Genomic DNA, 20,044 nt, shown 5'->3' on the forward strand with positions numbered 1-20,044 from the left:
CTCGTTGCCATCCTTTGTTATTTTTTGTTTAATTTACGTATATTTTTGATTTCTTACCGTTAATAGAAAATGTATGTTAGGGGCGTTCTTAAAAAAGGAGAAAAATAGAAAAAACGTGTTCAAGCAGCCTGAGGTTTTTTATTTATTCTTTGGATTTACTTAACAGACAAAACACTAATATAATTTCTTAATGATGTTTACAATTATTCTGAATATTTCCAGATGGATATGGATTGGTTGTGTTCAGCTGCTCGATAGAGTAACATCAAAGCGGCTTGTGTTGCATGTTGAATAAATAGACACTAGTTTAAAGGTACAAAACATTTTCACTATTCACAAAACTAAATTCGTTTAACATTAAACTAGAAAGAATAAAATTCGCCTATTAAAGGTTTATATATTTTACTTTTCGCTTGATGGGCTTAATATACTTTTGAAATCTGTATCAATATCGACTTCGTCAAACTGAGGTTCTTTAACTATTGACGTCGATGTGCTTGGAACTACTATATTCTTGACGGAGGATTTTGAAGTACTTGGTTGACTAAACAGTTCTTCTGTACTTTCGTCGTCATCATCATCGTCATCCTCATTTTCTGCAAAGTAAATTATAAGACAAATTTTTGTCATATTTTTATTGACGCCTTTGCTGTCGGAATTGGATACAGTTATCACTTACGCAAATAACTAGGAAACCGATATCGGTCTTTCCATATTCTATAGACGAACCAGGCCCCCATGGCTATCAAAACTAGGGTAATTAAGGCTATGAGAATCCTTATTAAGTTAATCTGAAATTGATGTTTTATTGAAACATTTCCATTCAACTACGTGATCGAAACTAATAGGATTTTAAGTACTGTCCTCCAAATCCAAACAGACGGAAAAAAATTACACATTTGTGCGAACATCTAAAATGTCTGTAGTCTTGTACTAAAACAAGTACTTACTTACATTATAGTCGTGTTGATAAAGATCATCCCAATTATCCTGCACCAGCATCTTAACAACCCGGATATTCATGTCTTCTCCTTTAACGGCTCGGGAAACACATTCATACAGACCTTCTTCTTGTTTCGAAACAGCCTGAAATAATCAAAACCAACTGACATCTCTCAAAAAATTCTCTCCGCATCTCATCGCACTTCCAAAAAAATTAGTAAAAGATATAAGACTAATATACTCACCATTATTGTTAAATTGCCGGACAAAATTCCGTACCTAAATTTGGCACTATCATAATTATTTGCTGGTCCTATGATAAGTCCCTTATTAACAAGATGCCAGTATTGGAAATTGTGTGCATTATCATTGCTCATACATTTCAGAATTACTGTACTGCCACTAGCAGCTATTCGCACTAAAATCTCTTCTTTACTGTCGATATCTGTGATAGGAATCGGAACAACTCGCCCAATATAGAATATCAGAACAATTAGTGTCTGGTAAAAGTCTATGTGCATTTTTTTAAGTTTCCAGAGTTCTATGTTAGCAAATTCACTTAGCAGGTTGAACTTGATCGTTTCATTCGCGTCCAATTAGGGGAGAAGCTAAAACAAAGTGAAAAACAAGTGTAAATCACGCGTTTTTGTGCACATAATTTACAATCAATCAAATGTGTATAACGTGTTTGTTGTGCTATTAATATGTCTGCTTGTTGGAATAGATTTATGCTGTATATTATTAAGGTGCATTGCATTACATTTCTTCGGGCAGCTTAAATTTTAATTAACTTGTCGGAATTATGACAAAACATTGAGTTTGCTGGAATTTTTACATAAGAATTTGAGAATCAATTACTATAAGAATGCAAAATATTGGTCCACTTAATACTCACAAATTTGTTGCTTCAATTCAGCCACTTAAAAACATCATTACAATCACGGAAAATGTGGATTTATATAGGAAAATCGATTATCATCATCCATCTTAGATTGATTGGTTATTCAACACTATCTAGATGAATGATGATGAAATTAATACTGAATAGTAGTAATAAAACATCATAAACTTGCTATCTGGTCATCAGTCATTGAAGTTATGACAAAATCATTTCCTGATTATGGATGGAAAATACGGGTACTTTGGAATTTGGAGTTACCGGATTCTTCGAATTTGATCGCTCTGAATCAAAACATCGTGTAACTATTTATTTTTCGACTTGAAAATAGTATGTTCTTTCAAGGATCAAAAAGGAAAATCAAATAATTGAATTAGAGCATATAATAATGTTAAAAACAAAATTTGGGCATTGAATAGAAAACAAACAACAATTTCTATAATCGGTAAGAGAATCCAAATTTATGCACCAGCTGAGTTCCCTGAATTCAGTCTTTTTATTTTTATCTTATATTAAATTTTATTTTTTCACTACTTGCATTAGTTTTTTTTAAGATCTTTAAAAAGTTTTACTGCATGGGAGAATGTGTAGAAATTATACCTATTTTTGCTTCAGAGAGTCTCTGTTTTTTAAGAGCAGCAAATATGTATGCATTTGAATAAAAGCTCTAAGCTATGAATGAGTATGTTGGACATCTACTTGCTTAACTGCTTCCTTTGCCAATAGGAAAATAAATCCGTCAATATTACTTGAAGAAGCTCAAGTTTAATTTGGTTCGGCAAAAATCTTTTCACAAACTGAGTCTGGACTTTGGATTTGGTTTATTGATTACTTTTTCAGTAAAATTGAAATGCTACTTTTCATAAACCAAACTGCCGACAGAACGAACAGAGCGAAAACCAGCACTAATTTAGAGACGATTATACCTAGAGCTTTGAATGTCTGGACTGGTAAGTTGAGGGATCCTATTTTTGGGCCATTATTATATTGCAAAAGTTGGAACCAAATATCGGAATGCGATAGAGCTTTTATTGGATCACAAAGCGCCAAAAACCAAGCAAACCATTCAGAAAATATGTTTTAAAATAAGTATTTCCTACATTTGTAGAAAAACGGCGCTTTTTCTCATTACCAACTTCCAATAGGGCAGTGGTTAAATGTTAATTATCTAAATAAATCGATAAGGATATGAAGCCCTATTGAGTAGCCATCAAGATTCCCATACTCAACGCCACTAAATTTGTTTCTGTCGTGACCTCAAAAATGTGTTGTTTTTAAACCTCAGACCAAATCATTGGAGCACATACGGGAAATACTTATATTCAGAAAACAATTTCCTAATATTCGCCAGAAATTTGAAGACAGGAGAAGAATGAAATTGGCCAGGAAATAATGAAATCCTTTTTGAACAATTCAATTAACTTGAGAAGATACAATTAACTAAATTAGTTTTTTTATAAGTCGACACATACTTCATCAAATGTCTTTAAATTCAACTTCTTTAAATAAAGCAAAATAGTTCCATTTTTCCAAATAGCTGATGCATGAATTTTATTTTCCCTATTTATTTAAGAAACGATTCAAATTTTCAGCTGGTTTCGCTGTATGTGTTGAATATTCTCAATTGTAAGAAAATGATCGATGTTTGTAAACAGATTTATTATATATTTTTACCGAACCAAAGTAAACTTACGGGCCACATGTTAATTACCTTTTGAAAATAAATTGAAAACTACACTAAAAACAACACAGTCTGACCAGTGTATATTTGCCTCTGGATTAACACTCATGTAACACATGGCCTCTTGTGCGTCAGAAGCAGGTAGACACAATAGTAGGTAGAATTCAAAATTTTCCAAAAATGTGTATTTGAAACTTATTTTAAGTTTCTTATTAAGTAAAAGTAAAATTTAAGTAACTTATTAAATTGTGAGGAACTGTACTGACAAGTAAATTAGGAAAGGCTGTTTGGTTTCGCTTGATATAAAATTGTCCTGAGTGCCAAATTGAATAGCAAGCAATATATGAATTGATTGGAACAGGAACACGGTTTTAAAAAATGTTAACTAGCTTAGCAATAGTGGGTGATATAACATTGTTTTAATAGTGATTTTTTAATGCAGATTTTCTAATATTAATTATATATCAAACAATATTTACTGACCAGTTGTGATTATATCGCAATTTTGAGTTTTGAGGGCAAAGCTACACTTTTCAGGCAAACACTTACTATGGGGAAATACGCTCTATTTCGCGACAGAACACTTAAACAGCCGATTTCTTGTTTTTTAGGCACACTTTCGCACAAAAGCCAATTTTCTGAAATTCCTCGATTAAATTACAACACTTATATGAATTCAGATGGGTTGCGATTTGATATGAAAACAATCAATAGAGCGAACTTTTTTAGGTGTCACCTTGTAAAGCTGGCTGTGTAGCGAAGATTCTGCGGCAAACTAAATATTTTCCCAATTTAAAATTAGAAAAGTCGACGTCGTGCAAACGCGTATGCCGGAGAATGACGCCTGATTAGCAAACGGCGTTAACCAACGGCTTTTAATTCCAGATACAATTTTACATAAATTTTTTACTTTATTAAATGTTATGGTTATAATTTCACAGGAGTCAAGTCCATTTCCTTGAGCCACACATTGAACATTTTATCTTCGTTTGGCGTTCCCAACCGGCGCTACCCACCTAATTAAAAAAAATAACTGTTGCACAAATTTACGCAATATTCAGCATTATTAAACTTCCGTGTACTTTCCTAATACTTTTCGCAATTCTCCGTGTGTTTATTTCGCTGAATATATTTTTCGTGACGCTGATAATGAAAATAACATTCACATGACGATCTGCACGTGAATACGACGCATACACTGACGAGCCCCCATATTTTCCACTAATTTTAGATGGGAATTAATACAGATTTTAGAAAACATCTGCTTTCACTTAGTCATTAATATTGTTTTTGGAATATCGGCCTCAAGCTTGTTTTTGCCCATTTTTCATAGTTGCACGTATTTGAGTTGTCTCCTTTCTACTTGATACACATTATATATTAAAATAAATACAAAAGTTTAGCATTTTTTGCAGTAATGAAATAGGAACCTTAATTATCAGAATCGAGAATCAATAGTTAAAGGAACAAAGTATTTCGATAATTTAGCAATATTTCCTTCGTTTTGTTACAGTAGTAACGCAGTCAAACTGATGAGTTTTTGAAGAAAGTTTTTCCTGGCGTTTCGCAAGCATTAATAACATCAAAACCAGCAGATTTTTGAGAGAACCCACGTTCTGTAAACCCGCAAAACTCGACAATTTCAAAGTTCAAGCAATAGAAATGTATACTGAAACATTTTTATTTATCATGTAACACGTCTGTTTTTCTTATCAGCACACCACCTCATGTAGGTTCCCTTTCTTTGAAAATTAAAGTTTAAAGTCATTGAATTGGCCAATTCTAGAGTTTATGAATTTATGAAATTAATCAATTTTTGCCAACTAGACTTTCAACTGGATATTCGGTGAAAACAGGGAAATTAATTTATATTTAATTTTTAGGCAAATAAATCCTTTAATCGTTTTTACTTTGCTTATTTTGGTTCTAAATGCGCTATTTTATTTTCTGACTTTCTGGTAAGATCAAGAGATCTAGACATAGACTTGTGAAGTTATGAAGTTTTGCAATTCACTGAAATCGCTTCTGCCAAATTTTTGAAATTTTAAATCGATTTTCCGATATATTAGAAAGGTGGTCAATTGACTCCTATTTAGTTCTGAGACAAAGAGACTCAGTTAACGACTATCTTGTAATAAACGCCAGTTAACTAAGCCATGAAAAAATATGTTTTTGAAGTCTGCACAAATTAAATATTTAAGCAAACAAATTTACTCGTTTTATGTAATATATTCTTCTACAGGTTTATGTACTCTAATACCAAAAAAGTAATATTTCCAAAAAATTGCAGAAACTGACAATTGAAAATCGTCAAAATATGGAAGAAAAAGTTATGGAAATTAAGTAAATAACGAATCGATCCGAAATATCTGTAACTAATATTTATCTATAAATTGTATACTCATGTTTGTTTACTGTTTATTTCATCATCTGCAGTGAATGTCCCGACCCCCCGCCCAATAATTAGGCATATCTAATCTGGCCAGTTTAAATGTTAAGATAAGCGACCATCAGGTATCAAATTCGAGCAGAATGAGTAATGGTGACAGCCACACTACTTTTGGAAATTTTTTGTCACGTTTGTTTTATTTTTTTCTGATAAAACTAATTAAGCAAGCGATATAAGAAGCAAAATTGTGCAAAGCATAATTTATATATAATAAGGATCTAGTCAAATTTTCCTACACTAGTGGATCTCATGTGATATCGACTGGGTTTACATGTTTTGAGCATTGGGATTTTTTTCGATAATGCAGATGTAAATATTTTTAAATTATGGCGATTGAAAATGAACCACACAATGTGAGATTGGAAGTAAAAATTCATGCTTGAAATTAATATTTTCTAACATTTTAATTCCTTGCACATGTCACCTTTAAGTACATACACAAGCTGTTCGGAAACCTGTTGCAAAACATCTGAAGTTCTAAAAACAGTTTTTCGATTTATCAATAATAGCAAAGCTGCGCGGTATTGAATTTAAGATAAAAAATAACTTTTAGTAAATATGTTTTGCTTCCCCGATTGTTTTCAAATTTGCAATACTTCTTCCAGGGTCTCAAAAGCGGCTCATTTTTACAACATTGATATTTTCACAAACAGTGCCTTGAAAACCAAATCAGAGTATCACGAAATCAATTTAAGTCACATTTGATGTATGATTTGAAGACCTTTCAACCCCCAAAGTAAATATTGCAGTTTTCATCTCTCAACGTAAAGCTCTACTTTGAACTCTTAGTTATCCACTCAATTCTCAGTGACGTAACAATTAATAACTTTTTGGGTCAAAAGGTTTTAATAACATTTACGCTCAACTTTAACCAATGTAAACCATCCTAGCGGTATAAAAATCTTCGAATAGGCCATAGTCCGCTTTGATTCGTAAATAATTCAAACTACAAAATAATCAAAGCTTATCAATACAAATGGATTCTCTTTCTTCAATCCAAACACTCCACTGATGATAACTTCTAATCGCTCAGTTAGTTTGTGGGATGCGAACTGAACAGCATCATGTTGGGTAGAAGTGTTATGAATTCAGCCCCCCGATTCCTCAATCAGGGCTTCAATGGGGTTGGATTCTTCAAGATACCAGGCCAATTGGCTGCTTTGAGGCCGGTTTTGTTGGCAAATTGTCGACAGGCCAGCACTAGTCCTAGATTATGGATTCCATCACTTTCACATGTAAGTTTGAATTAAAAAATTTAGTTTTTCAAAAAACCGTCAATGAAGAAGTAAACGCTAAAACTTTATGACTTTTCCATCTTAATTTCATAGTTTCACAATTCGTCATATCAGCAAGTAAAAATTTCTCTTAAATCAAATCATAGCTCTGTTAACTCATCTTCTGTTAAACAGTTTTTGGTGAATTTCTTCTTGGCAAAAGTCCAGACATTTTGCCAAAGAATGTATACAGAGACAAAGTGAAATCCTTCAACTTCGAGTGGTGTTGATAAACGGGTCAATGTAACCAGATTGCATGTTTTCTTAACTGCCATTTAATTAATTGACTAATAATATAGGAACTGGCGGCTGTCGATTAGACTTGCTATGTTTTCGGTCATAAAGTGAAATTGTCCTAGAACTATTTAATGAATGAACTTTTAATTTAGCTGGAATTTTGCCAATGAAAACGTAAATTTAATCACAAATTGGACATATTTAATTAATGCTGTTTAGTACTGCAGATACCATTAAACTGTTTAATTTGATAACGAGCCACTAATTAGTAGACTTACGTTTGGGTAATGACATCAATTTTTCAAGAATATATTAAATAATGAGAATTTGACGGAAAACCAGCGATCGAAAATAAATTAATCGTGCCAGAATTTTTTATATTGATCGTCTTTTCAAGATTCTAAAGTGGAAGTAAAGTTTTTCTCTTAAAACGTACATGTTTGTGTACGAAATTTTTACACATAGAGAGGAAAAGTTGGAAAAATGAAAAATTACTCAAAAAACTACAAATAGAAACGGTTTCGTTCACCGACTGAATTTTTTGTTCGTGTAATGGTTTCCAAAGTGGCCAAGTTAATGAGTTTGGCTACAAAATGTCACCAACAAAATACGAATTGCAAAATAAACATTTAAGAACGTCAAAAGTTTCTAAACTCATATTGGTTTATTTTATCTTGCAGATATGATTGATTAAATATGCAAGAAAAGTATTAAGGCAAAATATAATTGGTTACTTGTTTGAGAAAAAATGAGCCGTATATGTTTAGGAACCTCAGATTGGTGAATTTATTTTATATATCTGCAAATTATTAAATCATTTCGCTCAGAACCAGACTTTATATATCATGCTTGAAGCGTGGTTCCTGTCAATGAAAAACGTGACATTGTGAGGATTTGCATCAAGAAAATATTAATAATCTTACGTTATTTTGTGACCAACAATTATCTATGCACCAAGTTTTTTCGATGTTTTTACTATATTTTTTTCATGGATACAAACTAAAGAATATTTGCCTAATATAACTTTTCAATTTAAACATTAAACCTATATTTATTATATAAAATCAAGATGTTCCATTCATATTATATCAGGTTTCCTATAAAACTTAAGATGTCTGGGATACCTTCCACTAAATTATCTCGATCTCATACAAATTCTACAGACATAAGTAGGTACTATGCCGTCTTGATATTAAAAATTGCATCTTGCCTAACTATGTGAAAACAACAGAATTCGTCTGTTGGTTTCTTTTTACTTTGATATATTTAAAAAAATGATAGTTGCAAAGGTAAATGTTTTTACTTTTGCTAATTACAAAAAATTGCATTCTCAAAACTTGAAAAATGTTATTGGTGTCTATTGTTTATCATGTATTAGTTGCATGCCAGACGTAAAGATTTAAGTCCCCTACGTAGATCCGATTAAAAATTTAAATATTTATAACAAGTCAACAACTAAAAGATAACATATCGAACACTTAATTCATTCAATGGTAATTATATAATCAAACAAACAGAAAGCTAATACCGGTACATAGCGGCAAATAAACATTTTGGCTGGGTTAACCTTTTGATAATTGACCGCATAGCAAAGAAAATAATTTCGATCCCTAATTAACGAACGTTTTGCAGAAACTCAAGACTATGCACCGCTTGAAATCGCTTCCAAAGTTCAGCAGATTGCATCTGTACTTTTAACTTTGAACTCAGTGATCTGATATGTTGTTATTTAGTTTTTTATAATTGGCTTATCTGTTTACAATGTTTGCAAAATGTTAATTATGAAATTGTTTGTTCGCAATTTTCCAAATTTCACTTTTGATCTAAACAATTTGTGGTAGGTAATGAAACAATAAATACATTCCTAGTATATGCATAAATATCTTGCATCTTTAGTGTTTAATATCAATTATTTCATTAATTATTTTCCTACTTAATACGACCAATAAATAAACCTTGTTCAATCCAAGAAAAGATGCATTCCTTTCTAATAAAACAGTAGTCTGTGTTTTATCATGTAATTAGTTTGAACAAATGTAAAAAGGACAAATTTTGTCAAAACCCATTTAAATATTACGCTTTCATAAAATACATAAAACATTTAATAGTGATCACCAATTGAATTTATGTTAATGTTTTCACAAATTTTCTGTTCTATTGGGTTTCCAATTTTGTTGTTTTATTGCCTCCGACAAGCGAATTTTGTTTTTTCTTATTTCAAAGAATAACATTTTTTCTTAAAGTAAGTAAAGAAGAGAGTGCTTTTGAGATCTTTAGGAAACCCTCAGAATAAGAAGATACGATGAATAAATAGTTTCAAAAATATTTCCCAAAATTAAAATAATTGTATTCCTTTTTTCTGTAAAGTTTCACCGATAAAACCGATCAAACCCGAACTAATGAAATCGACAAAGTTTAGTGATTTCTGATTCGCATCTTAGAATTATATCTCTAGAAAAATGTGAAAAATTTACAATTTTTCAAAGTATAGGCACTTTTAGAAATTCTCATAGAGAGTGAAGCCGTTTAAAAGAAACTTCCAAATTTCACAAAGTTTTATTTCATTTCCTAGACCAACTTTACAAAAGGGCTAGCAGAAAAACGAGAAAATACGTTTACTGACCGAAGCCAGTTGAAGTATGCCCGAAGACTCGTCGTGAAGCTGGGAAGTGCTGTGATAACTCGAGAAGACGAACATGGCTTGGCTTTGGGAAGATTGGCTTCCATTGTCGAGCAGGTAAGATCTGAAACTTTAGCTCATATTTTGATTCAATCCATGCATTTGCTGAATATAATTTTCATATTTTTTGAAAATTTAGGTTGCTGAATGCCAGAACGAAGGAAGAGAATGCATAATGGTGACCAGTGGTGCCGTTGCTTTCGGCAAACAGAAGCTGACGCAAGAGTTGCTGATGTCGCTGTCCATGAGGGAAACTTTATCTCCAACTGACCACACAAGAGAAGTAAATTTCATTCTTCTTTCCCAAAAAAATTGCAAATTTTAGAACTTGGAAACATTATATTTTAGGATGCCCCAACTCTAGTGGAACCTCGAGCGGCCGCAGCTGTAGGCCAATCGGGTCTAATGTCTTTATATGATGCCATGTTTTCCCAATATGGAGTCAAAATTGCCCAAGTTCTAGTAACTAAAGCTGATTTCTACAATGAGGAAACTAGAAAGAACATAATCAGCACTTTATCTGAGCTGATCAGTTTGAACATCGTTCCAATCATTAACACCAACGACGCTGTATCTCCACCTCCTCAAATTGATGAACCAATCGGAGGTGTTTATGGTGCTTCAATGAATATTTAGAAACCAATTAAAATTTTGTGGAATTGTAGCCAAACCGGGCAAACGAGGCATTTCTCTGAAAGACAACGATTCTCTGGCAGCGATGTTGGCAGCAGAAATTCAATCCGATTTGTTGATTTTGATGTCTGATGTTGATGGCATTTACAACAAACCTCCTTGGGAACCAGGCGCGAGATTCCTTCACACGTTCTCTTCTGAACAAAGGCAGACCATCGAGTTTGGCCAGAAGAGTAAAGTTGGTACTGGAGGAATGGACTCTAAAGTAAACAGTGCGATTTGGGCTTTGGATAGAGGTAAGTCAAGTCATTAAGATCCCAATAGCAACCGGAGGCTGGTTTTCTCACATTATCATTCTTCAGGAGTCTCTGTGGTTATATGCAACGGAATGGCTAAGGAGGCAGTAAAAACAATCCTTTCTGGGCGGAAAATCGGCACTTTCTTCACAGACTCTGCAAACATTGGGGCTGTGCCAACTGAAATTGTTGCAGAAAATGGTACAGTGGCTCTCAAACCTCATTTAACCAGTGCAAATAATGATTCTGTTTCAGCTCGAATTGGAGGTCGCATTCTCCAAACTCTTACGCCCGAACAAAGGGCCTCATGCGTGCATACGTTGGCCGATCTTTTGATCTCCAAACAATCGCAGATCCTGGACGCCAATCAAAAGGATCTACAAGAGGCAACTAGCTCTGGATTGGCCAAGCCTTTGTTATCCAGATTGTCGCTCACGCCAGCAAAGCTCAAGAATCTAGCAGTTGGGTTGAACCAGATTGCCGAGTCGAGTCACAACAACGTGGGGCGAGTCCTTAGAAGAACCAAGTAAGTTCCAGTGCAAGTTACAAATTTTTCTACGCAAAAAGTTATATTATTCACGTTTCCAGTAGAAGCATTTTTTTTGACGAACTACAGCATTTGATTTCACTGGTTGAACTCATGCCTGTTTGGAAATGTTCAGAGCAGTATGACATGGAAATTTTGAATCTCATGGGAAATTACTTGTATTTATTTTACCATATTAAATAATTCTATTCGAATTGAACGCGTGTATCAGTCGAGTTGAGTTTGCAGAATAAATTAGTCTAATACTATCAAGTCTGGAGAACCGAGAGGCCATACTAAACGGTGACAGAAAAAAAAGGAGACGTGACCCATCTTCAAGCTAAAGCGGTTCATTCAGGTTTATCCACTACAATCGACCGCTAAAATTGAAAAAGTTTCTAGCCCAGCGGCTTATACTAACAAAAAATGTGTCTTTAAATTTCAACAACTTAAACAATTAACAATTCCAATCAAACATTCATTTAACAGAAGTAATGATATTGAAACAAAGCCAATTAGTACACAATTGAACAAAACTATATGTAATTTATTTCAGATTGGCGGAAGGACTAGACCTTAAGCAAATCACTGTTCCCATTGGCGTCCTTCTAGTCATTTTCGAATCCAGACCTGACAGTTTGCCACAGGTAGCAGCCCTTGCTATTGCCTCAGGGAATGGACTTTTACTTAAAGGCAATGAAGCAAAATTCTTTAACTCACGAGCCAAGACTCATTTTCTATGTTACAGGTGGAAAAGAAGCTGCCCACAGCAACAAAGCTCTTATGGAGCTAGTAAAGGAAGCTTTAAGCACTATTGGCGCAGGAAATGCAATTTCTTTGGTAAGAGTTGGAAAGAAGTTTTGGGAGAACAAGATAATAATCCTGGTTGTTTTGGGATGCATCGCAGGTTTCCACCAGAGAGGAAATTGGAGATCTTTTAAGCATGGAGCAACACATCGATCTGATAATCCCGAGAGGATCCAGTGAATTAGTTAGGAGCATTCAGCAGCAGTCCCAGCACATTCCTGTTCTAGGTCATGCAGAAGGTACATGTTGAAGTCTTCATTCTGCAGCGTTCCACAATACCACTTGTTCCAGGTATATGTCACGTTTTTGTTGACAAAGATGCGGATCTGAAAAAGGCTCTGAAAATCATCAGGGACGCCAAATGCGACTATCCAGCGGCTTGCAATGCAATGGAAACTTTGTTGGTCCATGAAGATTTGATGAGCACCAGTTTCTTCTCTGATGTATGCGATTTGTTGAAGAAGGAAGGTGTTACCATTTACTCAGGTAAGTTTTCGGCTCTAAACCACTGCCGATTAGCTTTGATGAGGAATCAACGCCAAAGGCTGATGGTATGTTTTTGGATAGTTTCTATACTGCCGGATATGGCAAAGAAGCGAAAGCTCACGCTAAGTGAAAAATTAAGACAAATAGTACAAACGTTTTGCGAAAATGTAGTTGCTCGACATCAAAAGATTTTTCAAGGCAAAACAGTCGCTGAAAATCAATCAAGTGAGTGAGATTTATTTTGGAATTTTTAATTTCTTCTGGGCTCTTAAAATCCTTTTAACAGCATGATCATATTGTCGAAGCTCAGATCTTTTGTTGTAGTACTTCAAGTTTGGTTCAGTGCGCACTAGCAACACACTAATTTATGTTGAAGCAAATCAGCTTCTCACTTTCGCCAATTCAATTAATTTTAGGTCCCGTATTAAACCAGATGCTCACTTTTGGACCCCCATTGGCCAAGAGCATGAAGCATGAATACGGAGCTCTCCAATGCTGCATTGAAGTTGTAAAAGGCTTTGATGAAGCTATTGAACACATTCATACTTATGGCAGCGGACACACTGATGTTATTGTCACTGAAAACAGTAAGCAAACAACCTGAAAATTCGCAAAACGTTTTTTTAAATTCTGTAAATGTTATTAACAGATAGTAGAGCAGAAGACTTCCAAAAGAAAGTGGACAGCGCCTGTGTATTCCACAATGCCAGCTCTCGGTTTGCTGATGGGTTCCGATTCGGCTTAGGTACCTATGCCTTAATTAATTGAAAATAAATTGAAAATTTATTAATTTTGTTAAATTCTTAGGTGCTGAGGTAGGAATTAGTACTGCCAGGATTCACGCACGAGGACCTGTAGGAGTTGAGGGACTGCTGACCACCAAATGGGTGCTAGATGGCGTTGATCATGCAGCTTCGGACTTTTCTGAAGAAGGTGGCCGCAAATGGCTACACGAATCGTTGCCTGTAAACTGATCCCCAAGATGACTCTTAAAAATATTAATTATGTTTGCTTCTATGTGCGATCATACAGCAAAAACACGTCTATACAAAAGACAAGCAGATAAAAACATTATCTTTTAACGAATATATGATAGTAGTGTCTCTGTATCATATAAAATATTTATTTAATTTTTGTATTTCAATTATGTAAAGTTTTTTAGATACAATAAACCTGTGGAATTTATTATCTAATTTTGCAACCCTTGAGCAGCCCTGATGTCTTCTGACCATGTTATTCTGGTACTAAATTAGGAAAAAGAGCAGCTGAAAAAAAATCAACTTCTAAGCAGAGTTTATAAAACTTCAGTACAAACTTTATTTAAGGAACGAGTAAATGAACTGAGATCTGCTCAAAATCTATTTAAGGTTGTTTCAGGGAGCGTAGTAACTTAAATAAGTTTACATGTTTTATGTGCGTGACAAATCACTTTTTTACTAAATTGTATTGAGCAAACTCCTATTCTCTGCGGATATAGAGTAGGTGGTATAAGTATTTCTATTAAAAGTTGGAAAATCGTGCTTAGTTTGGTCATATTTAGTTCGGTTATTATTGCAAGAAAAACTTAGACGCCAATATGTCTGGCATCTTGTTCCTCGCATGTTCCACACATCCTCAAAACTTCACTAATTCGAAGTAGAATAAACATTTTTACGGCAGAAATAGTGACTGAAGTTTTCTGATTGAATGTTAGGATCATTATGTTTACGGTCCGTTTATGCAAGAAGAATGCGAAAAACCGCACCTTCCGATAGTGTCTCGAAGAAAAACTATTTTTTCTAATAGAATTTACTAACAAGGGCTTGTGGGTTTCAAAAGTTAAATCAAACCAATTGAGGAGCGCCAATTGATTGTTTTATCACCAAACAAGCTTAGGCATCAGGTAACTTTTTGGTGTAGTTCATTAGTTAATTAAATTTAAACGCCCTTCTTGTTTGTACTACAAATATTTAAAAATCAGAAAAAATTGCGTTGCCTTATTGAAAATGTTTAATTGCTGAAAGTGTCGTCAACTTTCTTTCCAATTTATTTACAGTTTCTTTTCCGGCAAACACAATAAAAATCCTTATAATAACTTAATACAGTAATAAATTAGTAAATGCTTTACAGCTGATAATACGTATTTACCATGGATAATCAGTAATCCGGAAAAGAAGGATTAGTAAAAATTCATCTACTGTAATACATTTATTTCAGATAGGACTTTTATTGGAAACAATTATTTGTTTTATTATAAAGATATTTTGATCAGATTGCCCATCCTTGTTTTGACTGCTCCAAAGCAATGAAGCTGGAACTTTTATTCAGTATAATATTTTTGGTTTTGGTTAATAATTCAAACGCGGATTATGCTTTCGGGCATAGAGGCTTCAGAGTTTTAGATCCTCCAGAAGATCTTACAAGGGATACTACAAGAGTTACATCAAATTTGTTTATTGAACAGAAAGTTGACAACTTTAACTCATCGGACACTAGAACGTATAGTCAGGTAGGAGAAAATTTATTTATATATAATTTAACCCTTAAATTATTTATGAATTAAAAATCTCAGTGGTATTTAAAGATTTGACAATTTTGATTCAAATACCAGCAGTTACTCCGTGAATCGTACCCGAAAAGTAGTCAAAGTTGCAGATAAACTGCAATAAAGTATACTTATTTGTATGATTGAAAGACACATCACAAAACCTAAATACTAAATATTGCAATTTAAGTTAAATATTACATTTAATAAACTCAAATGAGTCAAATTAAACCCAAAATTTGAAATATTTACAGTTCTTTGCTCACGACTTTGAACGATTTTCAAATGTACATATTTTAGTGTTTGATTACTCATGATGATTGGTCGAGAAAATTACCTTCTCATTTAATTCGTATTTATTTTATATGCTTATTTTTTAGCGCGTAATTCAGAGCTTCACATTTGAGACGATTTTCATATAAATATGTATAAATGCTTGAAATTGCTTATAAAATGACGAAATGTATCTAATTGGTAACCCAATTCTTAAGAGAAAATTCCATAAAGTTATTTTGGTCAGCGTTAATTCCGCAAGATAAAAATACGCTCGTAATTTATTACCTACCAATGGCAAGCAAATTTATAGTAATACATTTTCTTCCTATTTATATTGACATTATATCAATTATTGCAGTATTTCCTTATAAACGGGAAAGCTACAGTTGTCGATGCGATTTAGCAAAAATAGGCAAAGTAGTTTATCTATATAGTATCAATTAAAAGATATACATCCATCTATGCTTCAATAGCAGTTTTATGCGAATTTAATGTGTTTCCAGAGATATCATGTGAACGAGTATTACTACAATGAAACGGCAAAAAATCACGTTTTCCTCCTATTGGGAGGCGAATGGGAGGCAACCACTGGTTGGTTAACTTATGGGGCCTGGATCGAAACAGCCAGACAGTATGGAGCTCTTTTGATTTACTTGGAACATAGATACTACGGTTACAGCCATCCTTTCAGGTAAGCAAAAGCACAAGTTCTCAACAGAATTAACCAATATTTAATAAATTATAAAATTGTTCTAGTTTTATTTAAATAAAGTGTTAATCTTAGTTGCTGAGCGAGTTTTATTAGGTTTATTAGCTGCTAAACGCACCTTACCGTTGCGATTAGTTCCGCAGTTCAATTTTTAAATCAAAACCAAGAAAAAATTATGTGCACTGTTATTTAACGAAAAAAGAAAATTGCAATTTGACCGAACAGATCAAAATAATTCTAATCACAAATTCACACAAAGAAATTGAATCTCCACGATCATTTAAAATGGTTCAGTTTTAAACTCCTGTCAGTTCCAAAATACTAAAGATCGAGTTTTATTAATAAAATAAGAAGAACTAGATATACGAGGTCTATCGTAGTGCTTAGTAGTACGATGCTTAGTGCTTAGTAGTCCAACTGAGAGTCTGTCAAATTTTAATCAATTTTCCATTGTTTTATTTGCAACCCCTTGTAAAAATTTTCTCATGCATTCATTTTTTGGAAATAAACGCACTGACCGAAAAAAACGCTGCAAACGAAAAATAGAGTCTCTCACGGTCCTTCGTCGCTCCAAAATTTCGTCGAAATTTTCCGTGTATCCTCTATTTTATTTCCACCAAAATTTACTACAACTCTCAAATTTTAACCATTTTTCAGCGATTTAAGCACAGAAAATCTTCAGTACCTCAGTGCAACTCAGGCCTTAGCGGATACAGCCAATTTCATTGAATATATTAACAATCAATATAATATCAGTTCTTCGGAAGCAAAGTGGATAGCTTTTGGTGGATCTTATGCTGGCACTTTAGCTACATGGCTGAGAGATAAGTATCCCGACCTGGTAGCTGGAGCTGTATCTTCCAGTGGACCTTTGGAGGCAGTTCTGGATTTCCATAGTAAGGCAAAGCATATAGAAATCAACCGACTTGTAGTAAGGGATGCTTTTTGCAGAATACTATCAGGTGGTGAGAGAAAGTTTAGCTACATACAGCGATAGCTGCGTTGAAAATGTTAGAGAGGCTTTTTCGCAACTTGAAGAATTAACGAGCAGCTGCCTGGAAGAGACAGAGGTTTCTGGAGAAATTGACACAATATTTAAAGTAACGCAATTGTAATTGAATTACCAGACGATTTTCCATCATTATTTCATATTTCAGCTTTGCACTTCAATTGCGGAGAGCGAAGTGACTGATAACGACTTGTCGTCTTTGTTTGAATATATTGCTGGCTATAACTTCGCCTATATCGTACAGTATAACGGTCGGTTATCGATAACTTTGGATAATATTTGTGACATTATGACCAATGAAACTTCCGGTATTGTTGCTAGTCAAATTGAGCCAGTTCTTCAATCAACAGAAATATTAATTTTTAGGAAACACTGCCCTGGAGAGACTAGGTAAAGCGAACGACTTACTTTTATCTTACTTTGGCTACACTTGCTCGGATTTCTTATATGAGAGTACAGTAGAATACCTGAAAGATACTGTCATATACTCTAGCTCCATGAGTAAGTTTTAGTTGATCATTGGAAGCATCTAGAATAGAAGTTAATATTTAAGGTCGACAATGGTATTATCAGACGTGCACGGAATATGGATTTTATCAAACCTCCAGTCAAGAAGACCCGATCTTCGGGTCGCGCTTTGAAGTTTCATTTTACACCAATCTTTGCGTTGATGTTTTTGGCAGTATGTTCAACGAAACCCGAATCAACCAAGGTAAACTATAATTAATCTGAAAAATTTGCATCAGACTATGTCAGAACAACGAGCAGATGAACTTAAGTAAAGGGAATCGTCTGATTTTAACACTACTGAACCAGGGCATAAATATTTATAACTGCAGACATAATTGTTAATAAATACAGGTTTGCCCGGAAAAAATGTGGAAGCACCTCAATGCTATTTAATCAAATAATGAAGAAAATCAGTCAGACGAAAATTTTGGACAAAAACAATGTGCTGTACGCAAGGTGTGTTGAGCCTTCGGGGATGGAAAATATTGAAATTATCTCGTGCTGCCTTAGAGCCTCACGTCAAACAAAATCAGAAGAACCAATCGATAATACTTTTCTGTAAAAAAAATTGCGATATGCCTGAAGGCTATTGAAGCTAGAGGTTTTTTGCGGGCGGGCAATTTGGCGTGTATTTGGTGCAAACCTAAAAGAATGTTGTAAATTGAATGAAAATTTATTTAATGCGGACGAGTTTTTTGTCGAGTTTCTTGAGCAGATTCCACTTCAAATAATAGAATTAACTGGAGAACAGGGCAAGAGAATATATCGGCTTTTATAATTATTAGGTATTAAGGAGATTAACAACAAGTATGGAGCTCAAAATGTATCCACCAGTAATATCGTTCATTTTCATGGGAAGATCGATCCCTGGTACCCACTTGGTAAACTAACAACAACTGAAGATATTGGAGATACAGTCATTATAGTTGAGGGTGAGGATGCATCACTACTTTAGACTATTCTGCATTTATTCCGGGTTTTTTATGGAGTGTCCAGTTTTTCAGTGGGCGGTTCCCCAGGCACTGTTTTGTGATAAAAAGTCCATAAAGCGACGAGGTCCCGAGGCCTTACTTATCGAGTTATAAGGTGTAAAAGGATCGGTTTTAATTTTTCTTCTTTCGAACAAATTTTTTAAATAAAATCGATATTCATACGAAACTGGATTTAGGTGTTTCTTAAGATGAGAAACTTACATTTGATCTTGGTTTTGCTCTTGGTTGTAGAGGGCGCTACTTACATGTTCTTAACTCGTTTGAAGGGCCATACACTTTTGATGCATACTTGAATTGCATTTTTTTAGTTAGGAAATAAATTCCTCTGTTATTTTTAAGAAGAGAGAAGAGAAACCCTATATAGGAAAAACGCCACGAACAAATGTTTTCACAGCTTTGCTAAATTGATCGAAAGTTAAATAAAAATTGTACCAAGTGTTCAAAACGTCCACCTCCTATCTGTATTTATTGTTAAAACATGTGATGGAAGAATGCCCGAAAAATTAAAGACTATACGTAAGAGCAAACCCTTGTTCAAATTTAGGTTTCCGATGTTACAAAACCACCAAAATACCAAGTCGACGTATCAATATTATATCCACAATTCGAAAGAAGCAATAATGAAGGTTAATTTTATGACAATCTATTGGTGGATCAGTACGATCTTGTCCATGTGGGCTTTTTTTCGTTAAAATTTCTAAGGAATCGCCCTGTGAAATATTGGACAGTTCTTAAAAACACCGTATAGCAGTCAAATATCAGTAGTAATCTAGCAATATTAATAAACGTTAATTTACAGGAGTTGCTCATTGTGCAAGCATGTATGCAAGTAGTGCCAATGATCCAGCTGATCTTACAGCTGCTCGTGTTGAGATAGACAGATTAATAGGAACATGGTTGGAAGTAAGTACTGATGAATCAGAAGACTCTGAAGGTGCTGATGAATCAGAAGATTCGAATGTACCTGATGATACCGAGGATTCTGAAAACCCCGATGAATCGCAACAAGACAACAGTTCATCTGTAAAATGCAGTTGTAATTCATATGTAATCGGTTTAGTCGCAATCATAATGTTTTATGTAGCAAAGTAAAGTAAAACCTGCTTCTTCTATAT

At 34.0% G+C, this 20,044-nt stretch overlaps 3 protein-coding genes across 8 annotated transcripts; 2 read left to right on the forward strand and 1 right to left on the reverse strand.

Moving 5' to 3' along the window:
* Window positions 1-118: 118 nt before the first annotated feature.
* LOC109543196 lies at window positions 119-4,559 on the reverse strand. 5 transcript variants are annotated; one of them, XM_019912782.2, is made up of 5 exons: window positions 4,538-4,559; window positions 1,188-1,550; window positions 955-1,086; window positions 680-791; window positions 119-596 (listed from the first exon to the last, which is right to left on the reverse strand). In XM_019912782.2, the coding sequence occupies exons 2-5, from the start codon at window positions 1,461-1,463 to the stop codon at window positions 403-405; spliced, it is 714 nt and encodes a 237-aa protein (XP_019768341.2). In that variant the 5' UTR covers window positions 1,464-1,550; window positions 4,538-4,559; the 3' UTR covers window positions 119-402. The 5 variants fall into 5 exon arrangements, with proteins under 5 accessions (XP_019768341.2, XP_019768339.2, XP_048524007.1 ...); XM_019912780.2 differs by lacking the exon at window positions 4,538-4,559 and adding an exon at window positions 4,258-4,492; XM_048668050.1 differs by lacking the exon at window positions 4,538-4,559 and adding an exon at window positions 4,071-4,311.
* Window positions 4,560-6,943: 2,384 nt separating this feature from the next.
* Window positions 6,944-14,094, forward strand: LOC109543170 (delta-1-pyrroline-5-carboxylate synthase). 2 transcript variants are annotated; one of them, XM_019912742.2, is made up of 14 exons: window positions 6,944-7,205; window positions 10,054-10,218; window positions 10,301-10,444; window positions 10,510-10,768; window positions 10,827-11,090; window positions 11,157-11,291; window positions 11,346-11,616; window positions 12,173-12,309; window positions 12,365-12,456; window positions 12,524-12,662; window positions 12,715-12,909; window positions 13,326-13,496; window positions 13,559-13,654; window positions 13,717-14,094. In XM_019912742.2, exons 1-14 carry the CDS (start codon window positions 7,035-7,037, stop codon window positions 13,881-13,883), a joined length of 2,406 nt encoding a protein of 801 aa, XP_019768301.1. In that variant the 5' UTR covers window positions 6,944-7,034; the 3' UTR covers window positions 13,884-14,094. The 2 variants fall into 2 exon arrangements, with proteins under 2 accessions (XP_019768301.1, XP_048524006.1); XM_048668049.1 differs by having other exon boundaries at window positions 11,157-11,616.
* A 1,036-nt stretch (window positions 14,095-15,130) lies between these two features.
* Window positions 15,131-20,043, forward strand: LOC109543186 (putative serine protease K12H4.7). The gene is made up of 9 exons (XM_019912762.2): window positions 15,131-15,397; window positions 16,213-16,400; window positions 17,076-17,314; window positions 17,370-17,518; window positions 17,576-17,735; window positions 17,794-17,928; window positions 17,981-18,139; window positions 18,723-18,869; window positions 19,729-20,043. Exons 1-9 carry the CDS (start codon window positions 15,194-15,196, stop codon window positions 20,019-20,021), a joined length of 1,674 nt encoding a protein of 557 aa, XP_019768321.1. The 5' UTR covers window positions 15,131-15,193; the 3' UTR covers window positions 20,022-20,043.
* The last annotated feature ends 1 nt before the right edge of the window (window position 20,044 follows it).

Source organism: Dendroctonus ponderosae, unplaced genomic scaffold, assembly GCF_020466585.1.
Source record: "Dendroctonus ponderosae isolate FM_Combo_2020 unplaced genomic scaffold, Dpon_F_20191213v2 Dpon_F_20191213_7, whole genome shotgun sequence".
Taxonomy (NCBI): Eukaryota; Metazoa; Arthropoda; class Insecta; order Coleoptera; family Curculionidae; genus Dendroctonus; species Dendroctonus ponderosae.

Excerpts from the sequence above, each read along its gene's own strand:
- LOC109543170 (XM_048668049.1), top strand. The coding sequence starts at position 7,035 with ATGTTGGGTAGAAGTGTTATGAATTCAGCCCCCCGATTCCTCAATCAG. Across the intron at positions 10,445-10,509 it reads CAACTGACCACACAAGAGAA|GATGCCCCAACTCTAGTGGA; the intron begins GTAAATTTCATT and ends ATTATATTTTAG. Across the intron at positions 13,655-13,716 it reads TGGGTTCCGATTCGGCTTAG|GTGCTGAGGTAGGAATTAGT; the intron begins GTACCTATGCCT and ends TTAAATTCTTAG.
- LOC109543186 (XM_019912762.2), top strand. The coding sequence starts at position 15,194 with ATGAAGCTGGAACTTTTATTCAGTATAATATTTTTGGTTTTGGTTAAT. Across the intron at positions 15,398-16,212 it reads ACACTAGAACGTATAGTCAG|AGATATCATGTGAACGAGTA; the intron begins GTAGGAGAAAAT and ends ATGTGTTTCCAG. Across the intron at positions 18,870-19,728 it reads TACAGTCATTATAGTTGAGG|GAGTTGCTCATTGTGCAAGC; the intron begins GTGAGGATGCAT and ends GTTAATTTACAG.
- LOC109543196 (XM_019912782.2), bottom strand. The coding sequence starts at position 1,463 with ATGCACATAGACTTTTACCAGACACTAATTGTTCTGATATTCTATATT. Across the intron at positions 1,087-1,187 it reads CCGGCAATTTAACAATAATG|GCTGTTTCGAAACAAGAAGA; the intron begins GTGAGTATATTA and ends TGATTATTTCAG. Across the intron at positions 792-954 it reads TTTATCAACACGACTATAAT|ATTAACTTAATAAGGATTCT; the intron begins GTAAGTAAGTAC and ends CATCAATTTCAG.